Genomic DNA, 26,599 nt, shown 5'->3' on the forward strand with positions numbered 1-26,599 from the left:
ACCTTCTGATATGTAAAGAAAAATGACAACTTTTACGGACATTTTGGAGAAAAACTATATATGTATATACATTATTTTCGAACCGATGTAGTTTAGAGGTAAAAAAGAGCTTACATTATTCGCACAGGGCCGGCAACACACCCGCTCATGCTTACTAATGTCTGTTCTTGTTTTGAGTATTCAATGTGCAACGGTAATTGCTTCCCATTATCCGATCAGCCGTAACCGAAAAGCCTACTTCCGGACAGCCGGAAGTAGAAATTAGAAATAGAATAGAACCTTAAAATTAAAAAAAAACATTCAGCACCTTTTACTTTTTCTTCCACCTCTTAATTCAAGGGGCAAAATTTAATTACAGGTAGAGCATTTCTTTATCGATAAACTAAGCAATCGATGCTTTTATCATATACTTGTGATCGTTTAGTTTTAACCGACTTCAAAAAAAGAGGAGGTTTTACGTTCTAATGTTTGTATTTTTTTCATATACAATTTTAATGATTGCTCGGCGAAGAACTATTTTATAGACGAAGAAGAGAGCTGGGTATTTTTTTTTAAATGTTTATTTACAAACAAGTTCACTAGTATATGAGAAAAGCCACTAGGCCACTTCGGCTTTTTTTTTTAAAAACGGCTTTTTAATACAAAGCCTAGTGGTTTGACCTATCGCCTCTCAAGCAGAGTTTCGTGGGTTCAAACCCCGGCCCGCACCTCTGATTTTTTCGAAATTCATGTGCGGAATTACATTTGAAATTTACCACAAGCTTTACGGTGAAGGAAAACATCGTGAGGAAACCTGCACAAACCTGCGAATTCAATGATGTGTGTCAAGGTGTGAGTGTGAAACCCATTGATAGGAACTTCTTCGCTAAATTCCGACGTGTGCTTATGATAATTAAATATGTAATATGTCTAAGCCTTTCATTAAAATTTGTCGATGTATGGGCTGTTATTAGAAAGTAGTTTGGTTAGATCTAATATGGATGTCTTCGGTGATTATGATGTGTGGCTGACATTTCTGCGGTAAGGTTAGGTCACGAGTCAGGGTCAGTTGGAACTGTTTCATTAAAACCATTGGTTTCTTAATATAGAGCGATTAGATTAGGCTACTGTAGAATTAAAAACCGGCTAAGAGCATGTCGGACACGCCCAAAATAGGGTTCCGTAGCCATTACGACAAAAATAAGTAATATTTTTCTAAGGATTACGTATTTTAGACGTAAAAAGAATGGGTAGGTAATTGTAAACTTGTTACTAGTGTAAATATTGTAAGACTGTTTTACTTGTAGGCATGTTTTTGTTTATGTCTTATTGTAAGGTTTATTATGAGATTGGAAAACTTGATAATGTTATGATAATAAATGATAAAATGATTATTTTTTTTATACGGAATCTTCCAAGTTTAGATATATTTTATACCTTAGGATGCTATTTACTCATAAACTACTAATAACTCTCAAGCAAACTTAGCCGTTATAGTTTTCCTTGAAAGTTTGATATACTTACTACCATCCTGAATTTTTTCCAATTTTTCCACCCACCAGTTTAGATTTTAGAGGGGGGGGGACGCTCGATTTTAACGAATATTTGCATTTTAAAGTAGAATATATCCGCAAACAAATCAATTGAAAATTTGTCTTAGCAAACCCCTAATGATTTTAACAGACCCTATCCAACGATACCCCACACAAAAGGGTTGAATGCGAAAAAAAAATCAGCCTCACTTTACGTCGATGGGACGTACCCTAGAAATTTTGTCGGCATAGTTTACATATATATCCCTGCAAAATTACAGCTTTCTAGCATTGATAGTCCCTGAGCAAAGCCGTAATAGGACAGATAAACAGATAGACACACATGGCGAAACTATAAGGGTTCCGTATTTGCCATTTTGGCTCCGGAACCCTAAGAATCCCTAACCTTAAAAAGTCAGAAACTTTTTCTAAAATTCCTAGTAAATTAGTTCCGGCAGTTGATTTGAAATCCCGGGACTTCGATAAATTGTAATGGGAATTCTCGTCAATTATATCGTGGTTTTATCGATGTTGCATTAAAAACAACCGTGCTAAATGTCATAACTCTAAACCCAGCGGGTGAAAAAACGAGATTTTCTCGGTCCCGTGGGAATATCGGGATAAAGTATCCTAAGTGTTATTCCAGACGTCCAGCTATCTACATACTAAATTTCATCTCAATCCCTTGAGCCGTTTTAGAGTGGAATAACAAACATACAGACACCATACTCACAAACTATCGCATTTATAATATTCCTGTTTTTAACAAAAGAGTGCTTTATGCAAAACATTAGATTCGCTAATGCTGCCCTGAAGCAGCAGTGCTTGCACTGTTGTGTTTCGGCGTGGAGAGTAAGACAGCCGGTGAAATTACTGGCACTTGAGGTATCCCATCTTAGGCCTCTAGGTTGGCAACGCATCTGCAATCCCCCTGGTGTTGCGAGTGTATATGGGCAGTGGTGATCTCATACCATCAGGAGACCCACTTGCTCGTTTGCCATCCAGTCGAATAAAAAAAAATCAAATCAGTCACAGGGTTACCTACATATATATTTTGTACAAGATAATTTAGTTACTCAATAGTAGACACACCAAAGGCTACCAATCAATTGACAAATTATTAGTTTTCCCATTGAATGCGGCATAGAATGTAGGGCGTCCTGAGGCACGGTGGACGGACGACCTTAAAAGGGTCGCTGGCGGCGGATGGATGCGAGGGGCTGGAGACAGTGTTGTGGCCGCCATAGAAGACGCCTATGTCCAGCAGTGGACTGCTGTAGGCTGATGATGATGATGATAGAATACCGTACGGTAAAAGTGAACTGTGATGTCACTATTTAGCTAATATAACTGATTTATTATTTAAATATACCAAATAATTTAAATTCACTGAAAACTCAAAGAGTATGCCGGGTTATTTTGATAGTTTTATCTTTATTTTATTAGAGCTGTATAAAATAGCTGTAGAATTATTAGTTAATAGTATTAAGTCCAATAACCTGTTCTTTTAAATTGAACCCCTTACCAAATCAATTTATTTATAAATACTAAAAATATATCAATAAAAATTGATTAAATCATAAAATAAACACTTCTTTTGAAATACTACTAAACTAATAGGTATAACACAAAATGAAATAATGCGGCATTATACAGTTGTCCAATTAATTACTTTAAGCTACTAAATAATTATATTTTTTAATTTATTCTTCCAGCCATAAATATCTTTGAATTCCCAAAATTCATTTTTTTAAAACTCACCAAAACATTCCTGAAGTGTAAAAGAACTTGCATCTTTTTAGCTTTATTACATCAATTAAAATATTCCACTATAAAATAATGTTTTTACGTCTTTAAGAAGGTTGTGAAATAAGTACAATCAAAATTAAAATTCTAGACGTCTGAAGCAAAAGCTTGGAAGCTTCAGAGCTCGACCCAAAAATCACAATAAACTAATCATCAGCATATGCAAAAGTTTATTTCATAGGAAAAGTAGTAACATTATTATCTAGGCGTTTGGTAACGGTGTCCAATATAAATAGAAGCAGGTACCCAGACACTACATTCGCAGGTTCGACTCCAAACAAACCACACGTACACACAACCATGAAGCTGGTGAGTTTTAACCGATTAACGTCTATCAGATAGGTAATGTGATTCGAAGGATTTTGTTGATAAATGAAATTATTTTTTCATAAAATAATACCATATTAATATTAATATTTTTTTATTATTTTTTCTTAATAATTATTTTTTTATTATTATTTTAAAACTAATATAAGTATACTAAGAATAATTAATCAAGTAATTAAAGATAAAACTAAAATACTATGAATCGATTATTTGGGAAACAAGCACGGTGTCCCTTTGGAGATAATTATTATATAATTTATATTTTATAACTAATTACAGTCACATATTATTATTTTACTCAATTTGATTATAAACAGTAAAATAATAAAAAAACACTAAGAAATCCTTTATTTTTTTATTATTTTCTAATTAACAATCACTTTGAGTACTCTAAAATAATACTGTCTAAAAACTCACTTCTTCAAAAATGATTTCTGATGGGCAGTAGTTTATTAATTTGAACAAACAATGACAACACTGACCTAGAAGAAGCATCATTACCTCCAAATAACGTCAACTTTCACTAAACAATATCTTATTAACAATGACACAGTAAGATTAATGATTAATTAAATATTGCATGGGGTTTAACTGTCTGTTACATAAAGCTCGGCATATTGTAGGAAAGGACAGGTCTCATTCAAAATTATGCAAGATTGTTATTAGATATGTTACTTATTCAACTTTGTCCGGATGTCTGTCTAGATCTTGTCTTAGCTTGACCTGCGCCTGTGTTCACGTAACCTTTCATTCATTTTAGAAGGTATTTAAATTACAAAATGCTTATTACGAGTATTGCTAATTTAGTCTTAAAACGAAATAAAAATATTGGTTCAGATGTTACATGGTGAAAGACTATTTGTAAACTAGGGCTAAGTATGTAATTTTTATTTTATTTTATATAATAAAATTGTATTACTTTGGAGCCCATCTCTCATGTTTATTGTTTAATATAATGTTCATCAAAATAAATATCAATATCATTTAATACAATAACAAGACAACATTATTCTACTTAAGTGAATTTCTAGTTTTATTCCTCTTAATTATCTTATCAAACAGTCCTGTCATATAATGTTTACTTCACCAACAGTAAAAAATATGGCATAATTTGGTTCATCTTTCAATTATATTTTTTTACATATAATTGAACTGTGGTTGAACCCTATCTCACTTGATGAAAAGTCATGAGTGGTTTTTAGGCCTAAGGTGTATCTCACTGCTCTTCCATGCTATATTTCATCACATCTTCTTTCACCAGATCGTCATCTCCGCCATCCTCGGTGTAGCAGCCGCTGGCTTCGCTCCCTCGGGACCCGCCTACCAGGAGCAGTCCGCCCGCCCTCAGGCTTCCTTGGAAAGACACGCCCGCATCCTGTCCCTGGACTCAGATGTGAAAGAGGACTCTTTCAGATACAACTATGAAACCGAAAATGGAATCAAGGCTGAAGAGCAGGGTCGTGAGGTAAGGAAGCAAATGTCACGCCCTGCAATGCCGCGTAACCTATAAAAGTAGCAAATTAGAGATTTTGCGGCTGGTTTTTAAACACAAAGATATTTAACTTTAATGTTCTTCTGATAAAATTGTGTACGTGTCACATATGCGGCATTTGCCACTGTTCGTTATACGGCATTGCAGTATCATCGATGATTTATCCTTTTTATATCACAATAATATTTAGATTTTCATCAAAAGCATCATTTGGGCTCGTAAATCACTCAAATGATAGAGACAATACATCATTGTTTGTACCAGCCGCTACCCCTCTGTGACAAAGTCGTCAAAGTTATAAAGATGAGCACGTGTATCCGCATATCATTACATTCTATGTAGATGATATGATAGATAATACAATCTATTTTACTCTATTGTCTAAATCATTATTTCATACTCAATGCGTTTAATATCACACCTAGCTTTACCGACAGCTTGTACATTATCAAGATTTCACGTGACCTTTCAGTGATTCTTCGAAGTTTCATCTAACAGGAAAACCACAATTAGAATGTGCCCTTGATATTTATTGTGGTTATTGGAAGCGCTTCTTGGCCGTCTGAAATACATCGCGGGTCGTCTAAAGTTCAAAACCTTCGGTTTATAGGTCAAAGTCTTAATGCTGTAACAAAGGGAGTTCACATCTTTGTTTGTACAGGACAGTACAGCTACAATATCCGTCGAAAAAAAACTGTACACACTTCCGTCAGCTTGACAACTTTTAATTGTTTTTGTACTAAAGAACCGAAATCAAAATTTTTAATTTCATTGGTTAATAATGTCGCTTTTTTGTTATGATTTTCAAAATGTAATATTTATCTCTCAGAAACGAAGTAACTATCAAAAATCTTTCAGTAGGTACCTGTAAGTACCTGTGTACTTAAAGCCGTTGTAGCATCACTGCCATATTTTTTAGTTATTTAATTATTGCTCGTGTAAACGACAACGTACTTCGTCTATTTTCCACTTAAAATGCTTGATTTGTTACGGATGTGTCGTCATTTTTTACGGAATTTTACTACTCTTCCACAATATTTCGTCACTAACCATATTGGAACATTATTGCACATTAGGTGTGTCACCATCACCGCGATCTATTAGTAGTTTTCCGTAATAATGATCCAAACCCAGTCCGAATAGACCCACAGTCGCGACAACTAATCTTTCAAAGGGCAGTGGCTAATGCAAAGGTCAAAAGCACTATCTGATGTATTGGAACGATTCATCCAAGGAGTGTCGCTTCTAACTACCTATACGTTTAGTCTGGTCTTATTTGTAATTTGTCCTAATAGGTGTGGTAGGTAGAGGTGGAAGTTTAAATGTAATTGAAACTTAAGTAAGCTCTGATCCTCATCTATTCTGTTTCGAGTACGTTCATCAAGATTGGATTAAGTTTAAACATAAGTTAAGGGACAGATGTTTTCTTAGAGATTGCTTGCCAAATATTTGTTTTGTTTAAAGTAATCCTCACTCATATTTACCTTTTATCTCGACATAATTTGTTCTTTAAGAGAATTCTTCACAGACAAAGCCACCGGCAATGGCTAGTTTTATAAGTTGTTACCTTACTTGAAATTAAACAGGAGACACTGTACGAGTACTCTAGTATACATTAAACCAGAGCATATTTTTCATAACATGTAAAGTTACTATCAAGCTTACTTAGCTTTAATTTATTCAGCAAAAACACAAATTGTGTAAATTTTAATACATACAAATTAAACATATTTGATATTTTACCGGCTAAATGCGAGAATTGCAGAGAATGTATAATAATACCATGGCATTTTAGTTCTGCAATTTATCACAAATCATAAGTTATTTACTAAGTCATAAACAATTTATTGGCATTATTAATTAAAATGCCTTGTCCATGCCCATGCACTTACAGTGGGTATCGGATATATAAATATAAAATTAATTAACTTAGCTTGACGCTCTCATTTTGTATCACGTTCAAAACTTTACCTGTATGTAGATGAAATGATAGTATGGATTTACTTTACGCCCCGGGAAAATAGGATAGGATAGTTTTTATCCTGTTAAATTGCCTAGTTTATCAGGACAGTGATACATGACTTATTAAGAAACGAACTCAGGTAGCAGTTAATTCCAAATACTTAAATAATATTTCACACACGTGGCGAAATAAGATGTAGCAAACATATTTCCTCGTTCATATTGTTCTATTGTTGTGAACTATAATTTCATTTGCACTATACATTTTGACGAACTTACCTAAAAGGCGTATACCAACAATACTGTGAAGCCACAATATTCTTTCAAAACGAAAAAAAATGTGAAAGCCAACTCGTTATAAATTGATATATTGACATGTACGTTGCAAAAAACTGACGGATGGTCATCGTTGCATGATGATCATAATGATATGACGCTGCCAAATACGGACTAAAGGGTGACGCAAGGCGTGAAGAATGATGAAACTTCATGATTTTGACTTGGCAGGATGATTGTTGATTGCGATGATGAATTCGGGACAGCGTGCAACGCTGATGCTATGATAAACTGACCTGGTTTAAGGGGTCATTAAATTTGATGTTAGTTTAATTGTCTTAATGTTAAAATTGGATGTGGTTTGTTTGCTCTTGAGTTGGTCATGAAATTGATGTGGCCAACTGACCGATGTTTGTTAAATCTTTTGATGGTCGAACTATTACTACTAACGATGTCATTACAGTTTTTTTGGATTTGATTTATGAATAAATTGTTGCATTCAATCTTCTGGAAATGCATAAATATTTCCAGTGGTAGGAGCGTGTGCTACATTTTAATTTGTAACATAACAATTGCTGCTTGAATTGATATCATTAATAAAATTCAAGAGTCAAAAACCTCTAGCTATAAAATCTATTTTTCTATACTCAGTAGGTATCAACCTCGACCTCAAACATATCATTTCATAATTCCAGGCGGACGGTATCGAATCCCAAGGCGGTTTCCAGTACACTGGTGATGACGGTCAGGTCTACACCATCAGCTACGCTGCCGGCCAGGGTGGTTTCCAACCTCAGGGTGCTCACCTTCCCACCGCTCCCCCGGTCCCTGAAGAAATCCTGAAGGCTCTGGCACAGAACGCTGCGGACGAAGCCGCTGGTATCATTGATGATGGTAAGATGAGCTTAAATTTATTTTCGGAAATTTTTGCAACACATTCTGGTAAATAGTTCACACTTCTTATGCGTCTTGAGCTTACATGAATACTAGAAGAAGGAGATAAAAGATAAGACATAAACTTACATTGAGTTTAAAACGAAGGTCGAGGATCTTGAACGTTGAGCTTAATTAATTAGGTGACGGTAAAGTTGAGCCTTTGAGTAAAATTGAATAGAATAGTAAATTAATAAAATGCCTGTATAATTTTTAACAATCAACACGTCCTTTTAAATTGTTCTGAAGCTTTTAGAATTGAAACTGCATAAACGTGCTTGTACTCCGCTTAGAATAGACGCAGAATTAGATCTACAAATTATATCGTCAATATAAAGTGGATAACAAAATTGCTTGGGCGTTTTTGATGGTAATTTATGTGAACATACACACCTGTATTGCACTGACCTTTCCGATGTTTCACAATGACCTCTCACTCTAGATCGCGAAGCTTGGGAAACTGAACTACCAGCATCAATTTACGTTCAGCAAAACTTAATGCCATACAATTAAAGATGTCTTTAGCTTGTTTTGCCGGAGAATCTAATCTGGTGTAATTGAGATGATCGTAGTGCAAAATAGATGCATTTTATGTTGCGGTTGTTTGATGGTTGTGGGATGGGAAGCTGTGAAGGATAATGGATCAAAGGTATGAGTGTTTTGTCAGACAATGGGTTGGTGAAGGGACAATGTCGCGAAATGGACAACTGTGTTGAAAGAACAAAGGTATATTTGTTACTTGACTTTATCCGCGGCTTCACACGCGAAAACCATTTACATCTGACAGTTATATTGAAATTCCGGGATTTTATAAAATTTCTATGGGAATTGCCGAAAATTCATCGTAGGTTTCTACGTGTGTAATAGCTTTAGGTATTTTGGTTTTAAAAATACACATTTAACGTTATATTGATAAAAAACAGCGGATTGTTTTGTTAATACTTGATACTTTATTTATTTTTGTTTGAGGTTTTCTTTTTGATTATTTAAGAAAACTACTATATTTGCCTCGCCTATGGCAGGAATTGCTTGCTTTGTATTGGTAAATGTACTCGCAAGCACATTTGTTTAAGCCAATACTCAGCCGGGAATTGCATACTTCCAGGCCTAGGCAATACTGATATAAAATAGATTACTATTATTTTTTTAGATTTAGATCCTGAATCGCAACCATTACAACATACATAAATGTATCTTTTCTCAATTCCAGGTCAATACAAGCCCGACCAGCACTCTGGAGCTGGTGCCGGTATCGCTCAACAGCCTTTTGCGCGCGCGCAAGCTAGCGCTGGCTACAGACAGCCCTACAAATTCTGAGTTAGTAGATCCGACACCTTATAGTAGCTGTAAGGACCATCGTCACGAAGATAAACCTGATACTAGTGGTAATATACGGCATGAAGCAAATTAAGATGAAAGCCATATAAACATCTAAAACGAAACTGTTAATACCAATGATAGTACGAAAATTTACATGGTTATGATAATTATAGTGCGTCTAAGGTAAACGTCCGAGTGTTCGACCCTTGCTCAATAGACGACACCCTGCTGTCATTTCTATTGCTAAAGAAATAAGATTAAAGATGCCAACTATTGGGACAGTGGCGAGCACTCGTACATTTACCTTAAATACTCTGGACAAAAATAGTAAAAGACCATAATCTTTTAGAAAAATTACATTAGATATACCAATAGATAATACCTAATAATTCTTTAATACAATCTTGTTTTCACATATGTCGTACTGGATAATACTCTCTTTAGATTTAGTTTTAATGGTGATCATGATGTGCGTGAGGTGAAATTATTTATTCTGTGAATAAATCGATACTATTTTTATAAATATTTTTTTATTATTAAAAGTACCCTTACTTTATAAGCCAAATAGTGATACCATAAACAATGCATTCTAAGCAATCGATACTTGTCTAATCCAAATTCTAGATAAAAAATTAAACTTTACAGTGGCAAAAATCTTTGAAAATGAGGCTTTGAGAAACGAATGGTGTAGTTATACATATTTGCACTGCTTGCCACAAAAACTTTTAACTTGATGTATACTCATGTGGTTAAGGTAAATTTCCAAGTGCCCGACACGCCCAATAGATGACACCCTGCTGTCAACTCTATTGCTAATATAATGACATAAAATTAAAGATGACAACTACTACAGTGGCGATCCCTCTTCTGCCAGGGTTTTTTAGGGTTTCGTAGCCAAAATGACAAAAACGGAACCCTTATAGTTTCGCGATGTCAGTCTGTCCGTCCGTGGCTTTGCTCAGGGACTATCATATATATATATATATATAGAAACTATGCCGACAAAATAGTACAATAAAAAAAACTCATAAATTTTTTTTTGGGTTGCCTCCCATAGCCGTAGAGTGGGGTTGATTTTTTTTTCTCATCCAACCCTATGGTGTGGGGTATCGTTGGATAGATCTTTTATAACCATTAGGTAGTTGTTAAGACAATTTTTCGATTCAGTGATATGTTTGCGAAATATTCAACTTTATAGTGCAAATCTTTCTGTCACACAGTATAAGACGAAGGTAGAAAGAGATAGTATAAGCGATAGCTAATATCACGGCATTATATAGACAATACAGACTGAATAGACAAGCTGAAAGATGAAAATAGATATTACAAAACTTATGTGTGATGGTTTCTATAAATTCATGTTTAAAGCATGAATCTATTTGAGACTCTATAATAGAAACAAAACCACTTTCATCGGGACAGGTGGTAGGATGTTATATTAAGGCTATAAACCCATTAATCAAATAAACAGGAAATAATTATATCATTCATATTGAGACTGAACTCTAATGTACCAAGGAAATACACTTTTGATTTCTTAGTTGCATCCGTAGAAACTGGTCTTAATTTTATAAGATAATCTTGATTTCGTTATATCATAGTAAAATAATAATAATGTCATAATAAGTCAATAACTTGTCTTTGGATATCTTATAACATGTTTAAATACAAAACATGTATGCTTAGCCGTGGTGGACTTTTTACAAAGAAAGTTAAAACTGGAATTTCATATCTTGGTCGCTCCAAACTGGTATCGAAAAGTGCTACACATATTTAAAGTGTTTAATCAATTGTAGTTGGTTGGTTGGTGATTTCATAGTAGTAAAACGAAAATTTTGTAGAAAAAAAGATAGAAATAATCTCAAAATAAATATTTATTCACATTGAATTGTTATACAATATACACAAAATTAATGTTATTACAATTTTCGTACATTAATCAACATAGTATTTAAAATTATATTATTTACATAACAAATCCATAACCGTAGATCATGCAAAGTTCGTGGAAATTAAGCTAATCAACAAGTTACCATCAAAGTTTATAGAGAAATAAAAAAAGTTAAAGAAATACTATTAAGAATAGACAGACAGAAAATAAAACGCAATAATTAGATTTAAAAAAATAAGTACCTAACTGAAGAGAATGCTCAAAATCATTTCATTGTCAAAGTAATCTAATATTTGTATCCAGTATTGGGATTGAAACTAGCTTGGTGAGTAGATGATCCGAAACCTGAAGATGATGATGATGATTGGAAGGAGTTGAATGAAGATCCAGAACCACCTGAACCACTCATGTCACCACCGTGGACAGCTGGGTTGTATTTGCCTGCAAATTAAATAAAATACATTTAAAACATTATAATATCAAATAGTAATATTATACTAAGTGTCCTTAATCCATAGATTGGTATTGTAATGGCTCTCTGTACAATAAACTAAGCACAAAATACGTGCTAATTGATGTCGCCAGTCGCCACGCAATAATCAGATGATCTTTATTGAGCTTGAAGATCAACTCATTAAAGACTTGCAGGAATTGTAGGGGATATTTTGAGTATAAATTGTCAAAGTGCTCGTAACCAGAATCATCATCTTTTTCAATTGCCATGTTATTTTGTCATTTTTACAAGCGTAAAATGTGTTAGCGCATGGAAGACAGCAAGCCAACATATCCGGTTCTCACAGTCAAAAAGCAATAAAAAGTTGAAATTGAATTAAACTAAACGCGACTGTGTTATCAAATTACTCCATTTTGTACTACAATCTTGTCCTATTTTTAAATCAAAAAGCGACTGATTATCTTATGACATAAAAGTAACCGTTTAACTAGATGTCGCTACTTGAGATCAGTGTCAGGCTCTTTGTTATTTTCAAACAATTTATAAACAAGCTCACGCGCAGTTTTGTGCAGTCACTAAACAGTTTGCGTGATTTTAGATAGATGGCGCTGACAAATGATTATATGCGAATAGGTGCTGATTGCATGAATACTACAATGCTTAAAAAATATTGAGTAATTCAAGTTTTCAATTATTAATTTGAAACAGATATTTTATCTTTTAGTTAATTAAGGCCGGCTTTAAAGTTAAAGAGCGTCTTGGCGATAAAAAAAATTGACGACGGTCAAATTTTATTTTTCAGCAATTCATGTGATATGACTTACCATCATCAAAAATGCCAGCAGCTTCATCCTTAGCGTTCTGCTGAAGAGCTAACAGTATAGCTTCAGGAGTTGGGGGGGCGACAGGCAGATGAGCACCCTGAGGCTTGTACCCTCCTTCCCCAGCGGTGAAGGTGATGGTGTATGTATTTCCATCATCACCTTTGTAGGAGAAGCCACCTTGCGATTGACCGTTGTTGTTGGACTCTTCAGCTCTGATGCCGTTGGAAGTTTCAAAGCTGTATTGAAAACCTGTAAAGAGAAACATTTATTTTAGTTTTAATTGGGTGATAAATAAGTCACTTAACTACCAACTAAATCATAAAAGTAGGGAATTTATTATTATTGTCACTAATTATGTCTGTGAAATATTTAGGTTACCTACGTTGAAACCTTATTAGATTACAGATTAATAGTTATGATTATTAAAAGTTGGCTTGCTAAGAACTAAGATAGTTATAGTATCATTAAATAAAAAATAATAATCGGAATAAGTATATAAATAGAAGATTTTTGACCAAATCATAAGCGTCTAAATACTTAGAACTAGAAATTTTTAATCTTTGCAAAGTTTTCTTACTGTAGACAGGAAACGACGAATTTAGCTAAATTTAAATTTAATGTAATGAAATGAATTTGTTGCCATGAAACGTACAAACTTTCACATTAAGAACATCAATATGCTTTATAGAAAAGTACATAATATTGTGACCAATAAGATGGACGGATGTCCTGGTTAAAGCCGCGGGTTCACGGTGGATGCACGCCGTTTCTAACCAAAGCAACTGGAGGTCTATGGGGGAGGCCTATGTCCAACAGTGGACGTCCTACGCCTGATATGATGACCTTAACTGTTGAAACCACCGTACCTGTTTCCCCGACTTCAGTGTCCTGCTTCAGAATATCAGCATTCTTCTCAGCCTCTTGCTGGGGTCGTCTGTTTCCAGTGCCTCCGCCTGAAATGGAGCCTTGAGAACTGCTGGAACTGCTGGAGCTGTGGAACTGGTTCTGCTGGAAGCCAGAGTTCTGCGATCCTTGGGAGGGAAGATAGGTCCTGGGAAGTTGGGCCGCTGAACAGAGAGCGACGATCGCCAAGAATGTCACCTGGAACTGAAAAGTAAAGATTGTTTAATTTAAAAAACCGATAACGAGAACTTTCATAGTGATGACATTTTTTCTTCAAATATGTGTAAATGCAAAGGGAAGTATATTTTTCTAAATGAAGAATGGAGGTTCATAAATGAAAGAGTTATGAAAAAAAAACTACCGCTTTGGAAACCTCCTCTCGTATTGCGTGCAGTTAAAAATGATTACAGTGTGATCGGTGTAGATGGAAATAATTATGTCAGAAGAACTTCCTAAAAAGTTAAATGTAGATGAATAAACTAAGCTTTTGAAAATAATAGACTTTCTAGTAGCTAGACATTAAAACTAATAATGTTCCCCCTTTCTTACAACACCTACATTGGTATCTCATTTTTTTAAATCTTGAATACAATATTACCTATATCACGAAACACAATGTTTAGTTAAGCCCGAATGAACAACCCGCACAGATATTTTCATTCAAGACATTTTTTTAACTTTCACTCTCTTTCAACATCGACCACATGCATAATTCAAGTGTATTCAAATGGCCTTAAAACCACTGGCTGAATTTTATCCTGATTGATTTTGTGACATTGTGTATTTTGGAAAAAAAGAAAAGTTTAAACAAAAGACACTTACTAAATACATGTTTTTGAATTGAATTGAAGTCCAATCGATGAGACCTAGAATTAAACTGTGCCCGTTGACCTGTTTCGGCCACTTTTATACGATTTCGAAAATCTTCGTAATTTGCTAAAACGGATCTCGATGATACTATTATTGAACCTTGGTGTTAATGTAACGAGAGAATGCTGCGACAATGTTGGGGACATTTACATTTTACGTTTAAAATTAAGGTCTTTTAATTTTAATCTTATCAATGAGTTTGGTTGTGAACCCTGCCGTCGCTTTATGTTTTTGAAATAATCATGTATGTTAGGAAACATATGTGAGTCGATAAGCCAAAAGCTACTAGAAACGTTAAAGTTCCATCTTACAGACTAGCTCCAAAAATCTTTTCTGGGAAATTGCATACGTTTTATAATAAAATAAAAAATATTATAAATGAAACGGATACAAAATTCAGATCTATTGTCAAGAAGACATTAATATCAAAGGCGTATTATAAAGTTAATGATTATATCATGGACAGGGATATTTGGAAATAATTCCGATCCGCATTAGCGATCCCTTCAAATAGCGAACCTACTGTGTTGTTGTGTTAAATACTTGTGATGTATACATATCATTAAATAATATTGTAAATCTGCCTCGTTTAGTTTCTTGCCGGGTTCTTCTCAGCAGAGGTTTTTCCGAACCGGTGGTAGATCATTCATAAGTGCTTGTTATAGCCTAAATTGAATAAAGATATTTTGACTTTGACTTTTGACTTTGACTTTGCTTGTGAACTGACGGGCTACTATGAAATTCGAAAATCGTAGTATCGTACCGTTCCTCTCACTCTCGTATTAATTAATATTAGCGTCTGCGGGACGGAAAGATACGAAGTTCGAGTTTTGCATTTCGTAGTATTCCTGCCCGCTGTTTGACGCCAATGTCTGTCTGTCTGCCCGTCTGTCTGTGGCATCATAGCATCATCATCATCATCAAACATCATCATCAAACGAATGGATTTCCTTGTGGTGGGTCTTAAGGTGGTTTTCCACCGGCGAGGCGAGACGAGACGAGGCGAGACGAGAATTGAAATTTGTATGGCAGCGCCCGCGGCGGCCCGCGGCGGCTCGCGGCGGGCGCGCGAGAATGCATACAAATTTAAATTCTCGTCTCGCCTCGCCGGTGGAAAATCACCATTAGCTATGTTTCATTACAATTTATTAAAATCGGTTCAGAAGTTTTTGAAATATTAAACTATGAAATGACAATGTGATGTGATAGGCATTTCAAAAATATTGCAGATTTGCTAAAACTTTTTTTCAATCCATTTTCTAAGCATTCCCAATCCCTTAGTGGTTTGATATCCTTTTGTTATCTGAATCATTATTTTACAGCGTATTAATAATTATTTTGCGCATTGAAATCTACTTATAAAATATAAATGAGAAGCTTTTGCGAAAAATTTGAATGTTTATGTTTTTGTTACTTGATCACGCAATAAAAACGATTGAACGGATTTAAATGAAAGGATTGGCGCATTGCTTTAGATTTATTCAGGCATATTTAAGTAGGTTTAGGTAGTGCCACGAGTAGTGGTAGTGCATGTCGTGTAATGACAGCAGGATTTTGACATTTACTCATTCATTTAATCCATTCAACTTTTGTGTAATCAGTTCTTATTGTAGCTGTGTGTGTGTAATCATTCACTTCAACTCTCGTGGCACTATCTATAACTCGGTTTTCAAGACGACAATATAGATGACGTTGTTTGAGCGAATACTAGTCCTTCAATAATAACATTGTTCCTGCAGCACCTAGAACAGAAAAAAAAATCAAATAGGTTTTCTTAATTGAGTTTTAAGTCTGAAATTCAAATTAGCTTGCAAGCATCACATTCTGTGATGTAAAATAAAATTTGAATGTCCGACTTCAATCGTGTAGTATAAGTTGTGTAAAGATGTTGCCGTTTTTAAAAAAACATTAAATTTGCAACTTGAAACTAAATAATTGGTTATATTGAAACCTGTTTAAAATTAACTGAGTAATTTGCGTAAAATTGACCCTTGTTTGTTCAACTTCAATCAACTAAAGTTCCTTATTATATTAGTTTAGTGCAAAACAATATTTCTCATGTGTCTTGTTTGTTTACGTACTAATCTACATTATTTTTACTCGTAGTCTTTTATAATATAAATACAAATACAAATTAATATTGGTTTTTTGGAATCTTTTTGTATTTTTTATTTCAATTCCAAATTTTTTGTTACTTTTACGGTCATCCCGTAAAACCTATAACACTACATTCACATATCACTACATTGTCCGTTTATCCGTCCCTTTTTCTGTCTGTCCGTCACAGAGCTGTATCCCAGGAAACGCTGCATATACAGCTGAGAAGATTACGCAAGAACGATTTTTACGGTCACATAAGTGGTCTCTAACCACTTTACCTTAATCGTCAGCGTCGATTACGTAGGTATGGTCACTGAGATAAACTTACTTTCGCCGACAAGGTTACTGTCACTTTCATCCAAGGTCTCGGACAGTGAAGGTTGATCTACTTCGGCTTGACGTAATGATTGGTAGTATTACCAGTTCACTGATCTTCTCGTAACTTTCTTCCACTATTGATGTCACCAATTTTTTGTGTGACTGTCAATGTGGTTTTAGTATATTTTGGTAGGTACTTAAGTAATCACCAGTTACTGCCACTTTAAAAGTGTCATAATGGCATGTGGCAGTGGCATAATACATTAGGTACCTACATTAGATTAAAATGAAATAAGTACTGGAAACGATTTAAAAAGCTTTATCTCGAAATGATTCTCGATGTACTATGCATTCAAAAAATAGGCAATATCAATTGCCGTACAAGATGTTCACTTTCACCATCAGTCTTATTATACCTACTGTCACTTTCATACAAGGTCTTGGCCCCAACATGTTCTACTTATAGCGCGCTATCGATGTCACGAGGGCATCTTGCATTTATATTTCGCATGCTGCAGTCGCATTGTCAAGGCGTCTTAGACTCTGAGCCCAAATGATGCGCCACGTAATCCTACAGGTTTGTTTGAGAGACGTGACCAGGCCTTACCGGCCTCAGTTTTTAATTAAGAGTCCCCTGCAAGCTCACGTCCTCATAGAGACGTAGTTCTTTCTAATTTACAAGCAGCACTACGGATCAAAACGCAACATTACAACTATAATGAGAGCAGCCATTACGATGTTTATAATTAGTTTAGGTTAAAATAAAATGTAACGGTAAAAGAAAACAATAATGAATTTCCATTTCTCATACAAAACTTAAAATTAATATGATTTTATTCTGTTATATTGAATATAAATAAAAACTAATTATAAACATCGCAATGGCTGTTCTTATTATAGATGCAAAGTTGCGTTTTGATCCGCAGTGCTGCTTGTAAATCAGAATGAAACTAAGTTTAGGGGACGCGAGCTTTCGGGGGACCGTGAAGACCATTTTTTTGGGATTGAATATACTTGCTTTTGTTTTCTTGTTTTTGTTCTTAAATTTTATATAGAGCTACTTTATAAACTGCACTTAGACACTTAGGGCCTGTTTCACCACTTGTCGACTAACTTTAAGTGTCAGATAAAAGTAATGCCGTCTTTGTTTATTCGGACAAAACAAACAGAGACGGCATCACTGATATCCCTCACTTAAAGTTAGTCGACAAGTGGTGAAACAGACCCTTAGTGTTTCCAGGGTTCTGATTTTAGGTGAATAACAAGTTGGTTACAACTTGGAAAAGTTGAAAAATCTCTGATATTCAATGTTTTATCGTCAATGCTCTGATATTGTTATTTCAAAGTTCAATATCTTAAAAGCGGCTGAACCGATTTTTGTAAAAATAGCTTTGATATGAAAAAAATCATATTGAAATTGGTCCCTTCTTTTGAGAGCTAAAATGCCACAGACATTGGCGTCAACACTCTTCTTTTTGCGTTGGAGGTTAAAAACTTAAGCGAATGACTTTGTTTGTATGTAGTAGTGCACTGAATGAGGGCTAAAAGACAGGTGAACTACCGCTAGATGGCGTTAGTATCGCGAGGTTTTTACAAGCTTTTATTTACTTTCACCTATCCCGTTGTGTCTGTCTGTCTGTAATCAAATCTTGCAAGTTAAATTTGACCAACTTCCACAAGTCAAACTGACTTGAAATTTGGAATACTAACGTAAATCGCGTGACAATACAATAATCTGGTAGTGCCATCCTGGTATTCCGGCCAGAGTCGTCTCCGCAGGACGGAACTCTTCAGCAGTTAATGACATCGACTTGTTTGGTACGCAAATGTAGTTTGGGTGACAATGCAAGTACAGTCAGCAAAAAAAGCTTGTATAAAAATGAAATTTTTATGGTCAGGTTATTTTGACGTCTTGCTTGCAATTGGCTCATTTAGTTAGGTATTAGCCAATTGCTAGCCAGACCGTAACGTCAAATAAACCTCACGATACTAACGCCATCTAGTGATATTTCGCCTGTATTTTAGCCCTCATTAATGTTGGACTTTATTGATTTTTCGAACACAATATTTTAAACTTTCGTGATTTTCACTCATAGTTAAATATCAAATATGAGTCTTCTCGTGACCACGGCCACTGCAATGTGGTCGAAACGTCGAGGTAAATATTACAAGCGTGATAAGTCCCGAATGATATTTAACTTATTATGGAACCTCGACTTATCTATACCCCACACTGCCTATATTTTGTTTGTTTGTTTGTTTGTTTATACACTTTATTGTACAAAAAGGAAAAACAAAAAAATTTTTGCTTAGAACAGGAGCTTTTTTAACACTGCATGTTCATGGATACCTACGAATTTGTACGGAACCTACAGCGCACGAGTCCGACTCGCGCTTGGCCGGTTTTTCTAGCCACTACTTCTTGCAGTAAGCCGACGATACATAATAGAGATCAATGACTTCGTGCATAGAACTAACCATTTAATAAATAACAATTAAATTCCACACGACGTAACACAAATTAACCTTAGAGTCATAAACATAGATCGTAGATACAAAAGAACGATTAACGAAACTCATTTAGCAGATCACGGCCGGGTGAAGGGCGTGGTCCCGTGCTGTGGGGTGACCATACTTAAAGGCCACAAACCTTTTAACATGATGGATGTTGCTCCGATGATGAACTCTCGTTGAGTCCGAAACGCGTCAGCGTAGTGTGTTGATGGTCGTAGTTGGATATGTGTGTTCTTACAGTGTAGAGGCGAAAGAGCTGCAGCTTCAGAAATATATGACAAAGGCTGTAAAAAAATCATAAAAAACCTTTAAAAGACTGTTTTTTTTAACTTAAACTAATCCAGCAATCTGCTGAAATATACCGCAATAATTTTGAATCAATTTCCTAAATATTCTTTTTTAATATTATAATTATTTTTTAATATATTTTTAGTGTGTTTTCATAGTTCTAAACTCGAAAAACCCCGATACACGAGTTCAATCCGTACCTACTTGGCTAATTTTTAAAACCTTAATCCAACAAAAAATCCGCGGAAACCATAATACTTAAACGTTTAACAAAAAAACTGTTAATTCACATGCTCGCAACAGGTGTTACGACGAGTGAGAAAAACGAATAAAAAAAAAAACCTAAAACTTGTTAACAAAATTTGCCATGCCTAAATTCTGTGTGTCATGATCGTGAATGATTATGATTTTAGTATCGATGGATTGATTGTGACGTATGGTTATTAATGCAAAGGCACTTAGGACCCTAACTTACAACTTTTTTATGTAACCTAGCCTTTACCGCGGCTTGGATGGACAAATTCGTAGTTCTAAAATTTAATAATTCATAATTCATTTATTGCATAGTAATCATGTCGTACATTAGGTCTTACATAGTATAATTAGATTCAACACATGAACCCTGTTAGGGCACAGCAATTTATACATAATATTATTTAATAATAATTAAAATTGAATGAGGGCTAAAAAGACAGGTGAAATACCGCTAGATGGCGTTAGTATCGCGAGGTTTTTACAAGCTTTTATTTAGTTTCACCTGTCCCGTTGTGTCTGTCTGTCTGGTCTGTCTGTAATCAAATCTTGCAAATTAAATTTGACCAACTTTCACAAGTCAAACTGACTTGAAATTTGGAATACTAACGTAAATCGCGTGACAATACAATAATCTGGTAGTGACATCCTGGTATTCAGCAAGTACCTTGACTTGGCTCACGAGGTGACTGCTATGTGGGATGTTGACTCGACGATCATTGTCCCGATAGTCGTTTCGGCGAACGGTCTAATAGCGAAGAGTCTCGACCAACATCTCAAGAGACTCTCGCTAGATGGCTGGATCAAGGGCCAGATACAGAAGGCGGTACTTCTACGCATCGTCCGGAGGTCACTCACTCTGCGGCCCTGACCACCGGTAGCTTGGGCCCTGCCCCGTTACCGGCGGCAAACTAGGTTAGGTTTTTATAATATTTTTATTTTATACAATACAATACAATACAAAGACTCTTTATTGTGCACCAGACATAGTAAGCGATACAGAAAACAAATTATTAAAATTACAAGGTGAGCAATAGTACTGTATATGTACTTTTCTGTATTTTACTTTTTATAACTATTATAAAAACCTAAACCTAAGAATGAAAGAAAAATAAAGAACATTAAAATTAAAATTATTTTACATGTTTTCCAGATTTTATTGAAAATGCCTGGGAGCTAATACAAACGAATCCTATTATTCCCAAGCTTATTACCATCAATATCATCTTTCTCATCGAGAAAGTCCACTAGACTGTAACACCTGTGGCTACACTCTGTTAAACCATTACATCTGCGTGAATTAAGTGTTCTCTGTTTAGTGAATCCCTATGAGGATTCCCAAAACCTACATCGCGGGTTTCACTACGACATTAGATGAAGAATACCCGCGCAAATTTTCATGTCACTAGACCACAGAATATATAATAGTACTAACACTAGACGGAGTCTTCTAAACTTAGGCACCAAGTGTAATCAACTTACCTTCTAGGCTTCAGCAGTTGGAAGCAAAGTTCGATTCGTCAGAATTACTTTTTGAGTGAAAGAATTTCAATAAAAACTAGCAACGTACAACTGGTACTATAAAATGCGTACGTGCCTAAATTTTTAATGATAATAAAAAGATGCCTTTTGAATCCGACACTCATTTTAAGATCGCAGACGGCACGACCATCTATAATTATGTGCAATGCTATTAACAACTCAATCAGTAATTTAGTAAGTCATAAACTTGTCAGAACTGTAAAGCTTTTGTTAGGTCTAGGTGTCTGTTAGATTTATTTTTATTGTTCTAATAATTACAGGTTTCCAATCACGATACGGTGTCTATAAAATTCTGGGCAGTTTGTTTCTATGCCAAACTTTTTATGGCAACAAAAAGATTAAAATAGCATGAAACTTTGGTGCGATTTTTTGTTTATTTTAATGTTTTACGTGTCGCCCCACAAGTCACAAGTCGTTAGTAATTATAAGATTCCTCGTTTATAATTTTTGATGATTGTATCAGGTTTTTGTTGTTAACAAAACATTTATTGGTGTTTTTTTTGTCTTTAACGTTAGATATGGCAACTGTTTTTAAAGTAAAGCCATCTTCCTTTCTGTTATTCACATTTACTACTTTAATTTCATTGATTTTTGTAGGTTTATTATATTGACATAAACTTAAATAATTTGAAATTGTTTTATTTGCTACTGAAGCTTCCAAAGTACAGACAGGGCAAACATATAGGATAATAAAAAACAAAACACACATGCTTTACAAGTACAATACTTTATTGTGATTGATATAAATTTACAGTGAGCATTATTGGAACACATTTGATTTGACTAAATATGCGGTAAGCCTAAACACTGACTTAAAGGCTATGCTGCTTATTCGCGCTCATTTTTTAAAGCATCTAATAGTGGTAGCCGGTCTCCTCGTCGAAGCTCTGCTGAGGGATCCTGTCGAAGGAGGACGAGGTTTTGGGAGCAAGGTACTGGCGGCTGGCATCGACTCTGCTGCCCTGTTGAGATCGGGCGTTGGAGCCGAAACCGTTAGAGCCCTGAGATCCAAAACCGTTCGATCCTTGAGATCCGAAACCATTAGAGCTCTGGGAACCAAAGCCATTGGAACCCTGAGAGCCGAAACCACTGGAGCCCTGGGAGCCGAAACCATTGGAGCCCTGGGAGCCGAAGCCGTTAGAGCCTGCACCATACTGAGAGTTGGGCTGAGAACCGAATTGGTTCTGGTTGCTGGAGGCACCAAAGGCGTCTGCAAAAAAATCAAGAGGTTAATCTGGGCTGTTCTAAATACGGTTGGTTATATAATAAAAACTACTTCAAAATCACAAAAATCAAACAAAATATTCCGTTTGAGTTTAAGAGTCGGCATTATGTTTTTTAAATTTTTGTGGATTTAATGTGTCATTGTGGAAATAAGGCAATCAAAATTATACTATAGAAGTAAGTTTTAGATGAATAATAATTACCTTGAGAGCGAGAACCACCAGGCCTGGGGAAGCTGCTGCCAGAAGGTCCATGATCAGGAGGCAGGTACTGGTTGGAGGTTGCGGCGTTGAAACTAGATCCACCATGGAAGGCAGAAGGACCGTTCCTGGAGCCTACAGGCGACGATCCAAAGCCAGCAGAATCACCGTTGGAACCGTGAGAGCCAAAACCATTGGAGCCATGGCTGCCGATGCCATTGTTATGGGATCCGTGGGAGCCGGGACCACCGAAGCTGCCTTGTCCTTGGGGACCGAAGCCCTGGCCTTGGTTTCCCTGATCCGGGGGAAGGTACCCTCGCTCGAGATGCTCAAGGCGGGCAGCAGAGCTGACGGCAATAAGGGCGGCAAGGATGAACTGCAAACAAACAAACATTCTCATAAATTCATACACAAGTATGCTTACATATTCCCGGGTAGGGCGAAGCACCTGCTGACTGGTACCAGTGGTACTGTTGCTTTGAATCGAGTTCTCGATCTAAAAAAGAAATGAGATCCTAGATCTAGCGGTAAGTTTTTCAGAAAAATCTATTCGTGTTAATTTAGTTCAGTTAGTATTTTTATAGGCTTCCGAAAAATTTATCAACTTTTATAGTCTTAGAGGAGTTTTTCGTTTAAAACGATAGCTTAAATAAAATATTACTTGAAAATTTTTTGATCACTCAGCAAAATGTCGTCTATAAACAAAACAAGCTCATTTACAAAAAAAAAACATGTAAGTACTTAATTAAAAAAATGTTACGTTTGAAAATTTAATTTTAAATTGCTTATCGAATTTGCAAAACTACAATTTTTAATAAATTGCCAAATAAAATTTCCAAGATAATATTTTTGATATTTAAAAAAAAATAATTAAAAAAATAACAAAAGGCAAAATTTACCAGTTTCATTTTGGAGTGAAGTAGAACAACCAAATGTGAAGCTCACGTTGAACTGTGATGCTACGAGACTATCTGACCTATTATATACCAACTGACCTGATCTTAATCCCGAGATTCTGACGTAATGTTTTATAGAAGATAATAAACGACCATATTCGAGTTATGATATGCATGCCCAAGTAATTAGTTACCATAGTTTTTTATTCTTGACGGACCGGCCTCGTCAATCACCGATAAGGAGCAATGTTCATTTTCAAGGATTTCGATAATTAATTATGGAATAGATTTCGTGAAATGAAAGTCGATCGTATTGTCTAGATCGTGATGAATCTTGTTCTAGTATTGCTTAATTTTTAATATAATTTTGCGAGGTTTATGAACTTAAAGTTTATGTGTGCGCGTAAATAGCTCCTTTATTTATAGCCAGTCGTGAAATTAGGAAGCACGAAACTCATGAATCACGTAAGAGGTTGAAACTTTATGCTACTGATGTCATATTGACATTCCATACATCTGCCAAAGAAATCAATGCGAAATGGTAGGCGATTCAGTTTCCTCGACTTTACATATCTAACTAAGCCAATCTCCATAATGTACAACTGGCCACTTAGAAAGAAAGGAAATACAAAATTCTCCACATGCTTGTTACTTTTTAAAGATTGATAAGTTGCCATACAATACACCAGCCTCAAAATATAGTAAGCTAGTGTTTACACGCTTGTACACGTAAATCATCAGCAGCTGAATCGAAATTGCGGGATTTTTTTTAATTCCCGTGGGAATTCCCGAAAATTAAGTCGTGGTTTTCATTGACGTTATATTAAAAACAATCATGTCAAATTTCATGACTTTAAGCCCAGCGGTTGTTGTTTCTCGATTTTATCCCTATCCTGTGGGAATATCGGAAAAAAAAGTAAGCTATGTTTTATTCCAGATGTTCAGCTACCTATATACCAAATTTCATGACTCTAAGCCCAGCGGTTTTAATATTGCGGTCCAGCAATGCCATCCGTCTAGAATAATGTTAAATGGTTGTCACATAAAGGTAGGATTGCGCTTGACTAGGTCAAATTAGGTTCCCATACAAAATCATAAATGAGCTTGACGAACTTGAGCTTGGCTTGCAGGTGGTAGGAACTTGTGCAAGGTCCGCCCGGATTGCTACCACCATCTTGCTCGCTAATCCTGCCGTGAAGCAGCAGTGCTTGCACTTTTGTGTTTCGGCGTGGAGAGTAAGACAGCCGGTGAAATTACTGGCACTTGAGGCATCCCATCTTAGGTCTCTTGGTTGGCAACGCATCAACAATACCCCTGGTGTTGCAGATGTTTATGGGCGGTGGTGATCTCTTACCATCAGAAGACCCACTTGCTCGTTTGCCATCCAGTCGATCAAAAAAAATACATTAATATTCTTCGCGAGTGCCAATCGGAGACTGACATACGTAGGTTCAAAGCTTCCGTAATAACCTAACCCAACCGACAAAAAGTTGGAAAACCCCGACTTTGTCACTAGAAAGTTCAATATCTTAAAAACGGCTAAACCGATTTTGATGAAACATGTCTAAGAACCATCGCTAAAAAACCTGCTTTAAAATGAAAACAAAACGCATTAAAATCGGTCCACCCGTTTAAGAGCTACGGTGCCACAGACAGGTAGACACACAAACAGACAGACAGACATACGTAGCGGTCAAACTTGTAACAACCCTCTTTTTGCGTCAGGGGTTAAAAAAATCGTGTAAAACATATTTAATAAAGTCCAAGATGTGAAAGTGCTACAATTTTTTTGCAGTCCGTATAAAAAATCGATCTAAATTATTATTAACGATGCCGTCATATATTATGAATTGTTAGTTTTTTTTTTTCAAAAAATTACATGAGAGAATAATAAATAAAGACAAAAAGCCGTCTGATATTCGCGCTAGAATAGAGTATGATGACTTTTATGACATCCATGTTGATGATACAGTAAGAAAAAGTGTAATTAAGAACAAATTTAAAGTAGCTAAAGTACATTTAAGTAACGAAAAAACGACGACGTAAGTTACGCAAAAACCTACCAGAATTAATCGAATCAAGCAACTACTATTCATACATTAGCACCAAAAAATCTAAGTCGTGACCTAGAATTAAAAATAGAGCCTAAATTTATTGGTGACGTAAATCACGGTCCATCAAAAGAACAAATATTGAACCTGTTAACTTTTTTTATTTTCTGAGAGAAAAAGTAGGAAATTAAAAAAATACTGCCATATTATTTGAAATACAGACAATTTTTTTTTACTCAAAATTACTTAAGAGCTGGTTTCATTAATTTCATGATTCACTATGAATTTAAGTAGTAGACTACTAAACTAAAAAATATTGAATATAGGACTATAAAAAGGAAGTTTAAAAGCAAATGGTATGTTTTGTGACATACCTATGACATATTCTACATTTCATCACAATAATAATAAATTTATTGCTTGAAATAATAATAATAATACAACCAACCGATACACATACATTAGATGAAGAATAATGGAAATAATACCCAACGACTTTGTACACTTTGTTACTTCAAAGTTCAATATCTCAAAAACGGCTGAACCGATTTTGATAAAACATGTCTAAGAATCATCGCTAGAAAACCTGCTTACAAATAAAAAAACCTCATTCAAATCGCTCCACCCGTTTAAGAGCTACGGTGC

General features: G+C 35.3%; 2 protein-coding genes across 2 annotated transcripts; one reads left to right on the plus strand and one right to left on the minus strand.

The window, feature by feature from the left end:
• Positions 1-3,516: 3,516 nt before the first annotated feature.
• LOC141435305 (cuticle protein 3-like) lies at positions 3,517-10,150 on the plus strand. The gene is made up of 4 exons (XM_074098007.1): positions 3,517-3,626; positions 4,906-5,109; positions 8,070-8,268; positions 9,518-10,150. Exons 1-4 carry the CDS (start codon positions 3,618-3,620, stop codon positions 9,622-9,624), a joined length of 519 nt encoding a protein of 172 aa, XP_073954108.1. The 5' UTR covers positions 3,517-3,617; the 3' UTR covers positions 9,625-10,150.
• Positions 10,151-11,483: 1,333 nt separating this feature from the next.
• LOC141435042 (uncharacterized) lies at positions 11,484-24,006 on the minus strand. Its single transcript, XM_074097562.1, has 7 exons — positions 23,907-24,006; positions 23,011-23,383; positions 22,441-22,793; positions 14,522-14,602; positions 13,663-13,903; positions 12,797-13,045; positions 11,484-11,959 (listed from the first exon to the last, which is right to left on the minus strand). Exons 1-7 carry the CDS (start codon positions 23,913-23,915, stop codon positions 11,805-11,807), a joined length of 1,461 nt encoding a protein of 486 aa, XP_073953663.1. The 5' UTR covers positions 23,916-24,006; the 3' UTR covers positions 11,484-11,804.
• Positions 24,007-26,599: the final 2,593 nt, after the last annotated feature.

Source organism: Choristoneura fumiferana, chromosome 14 (genome assembly GCF_025370935.1).
Source record: "Choristoneura fumiferana chromosome 14, NRCan_CFum_1, whole genome shotgun sequence".
Classification (NCBI taxonomy): domain Eukaryota; kingdom Metazoa; phylum Arthropoda; class Insecta; order Lepidoptera; family Tortricidae; genus Choristoneura; species Choristoneura fumiferana.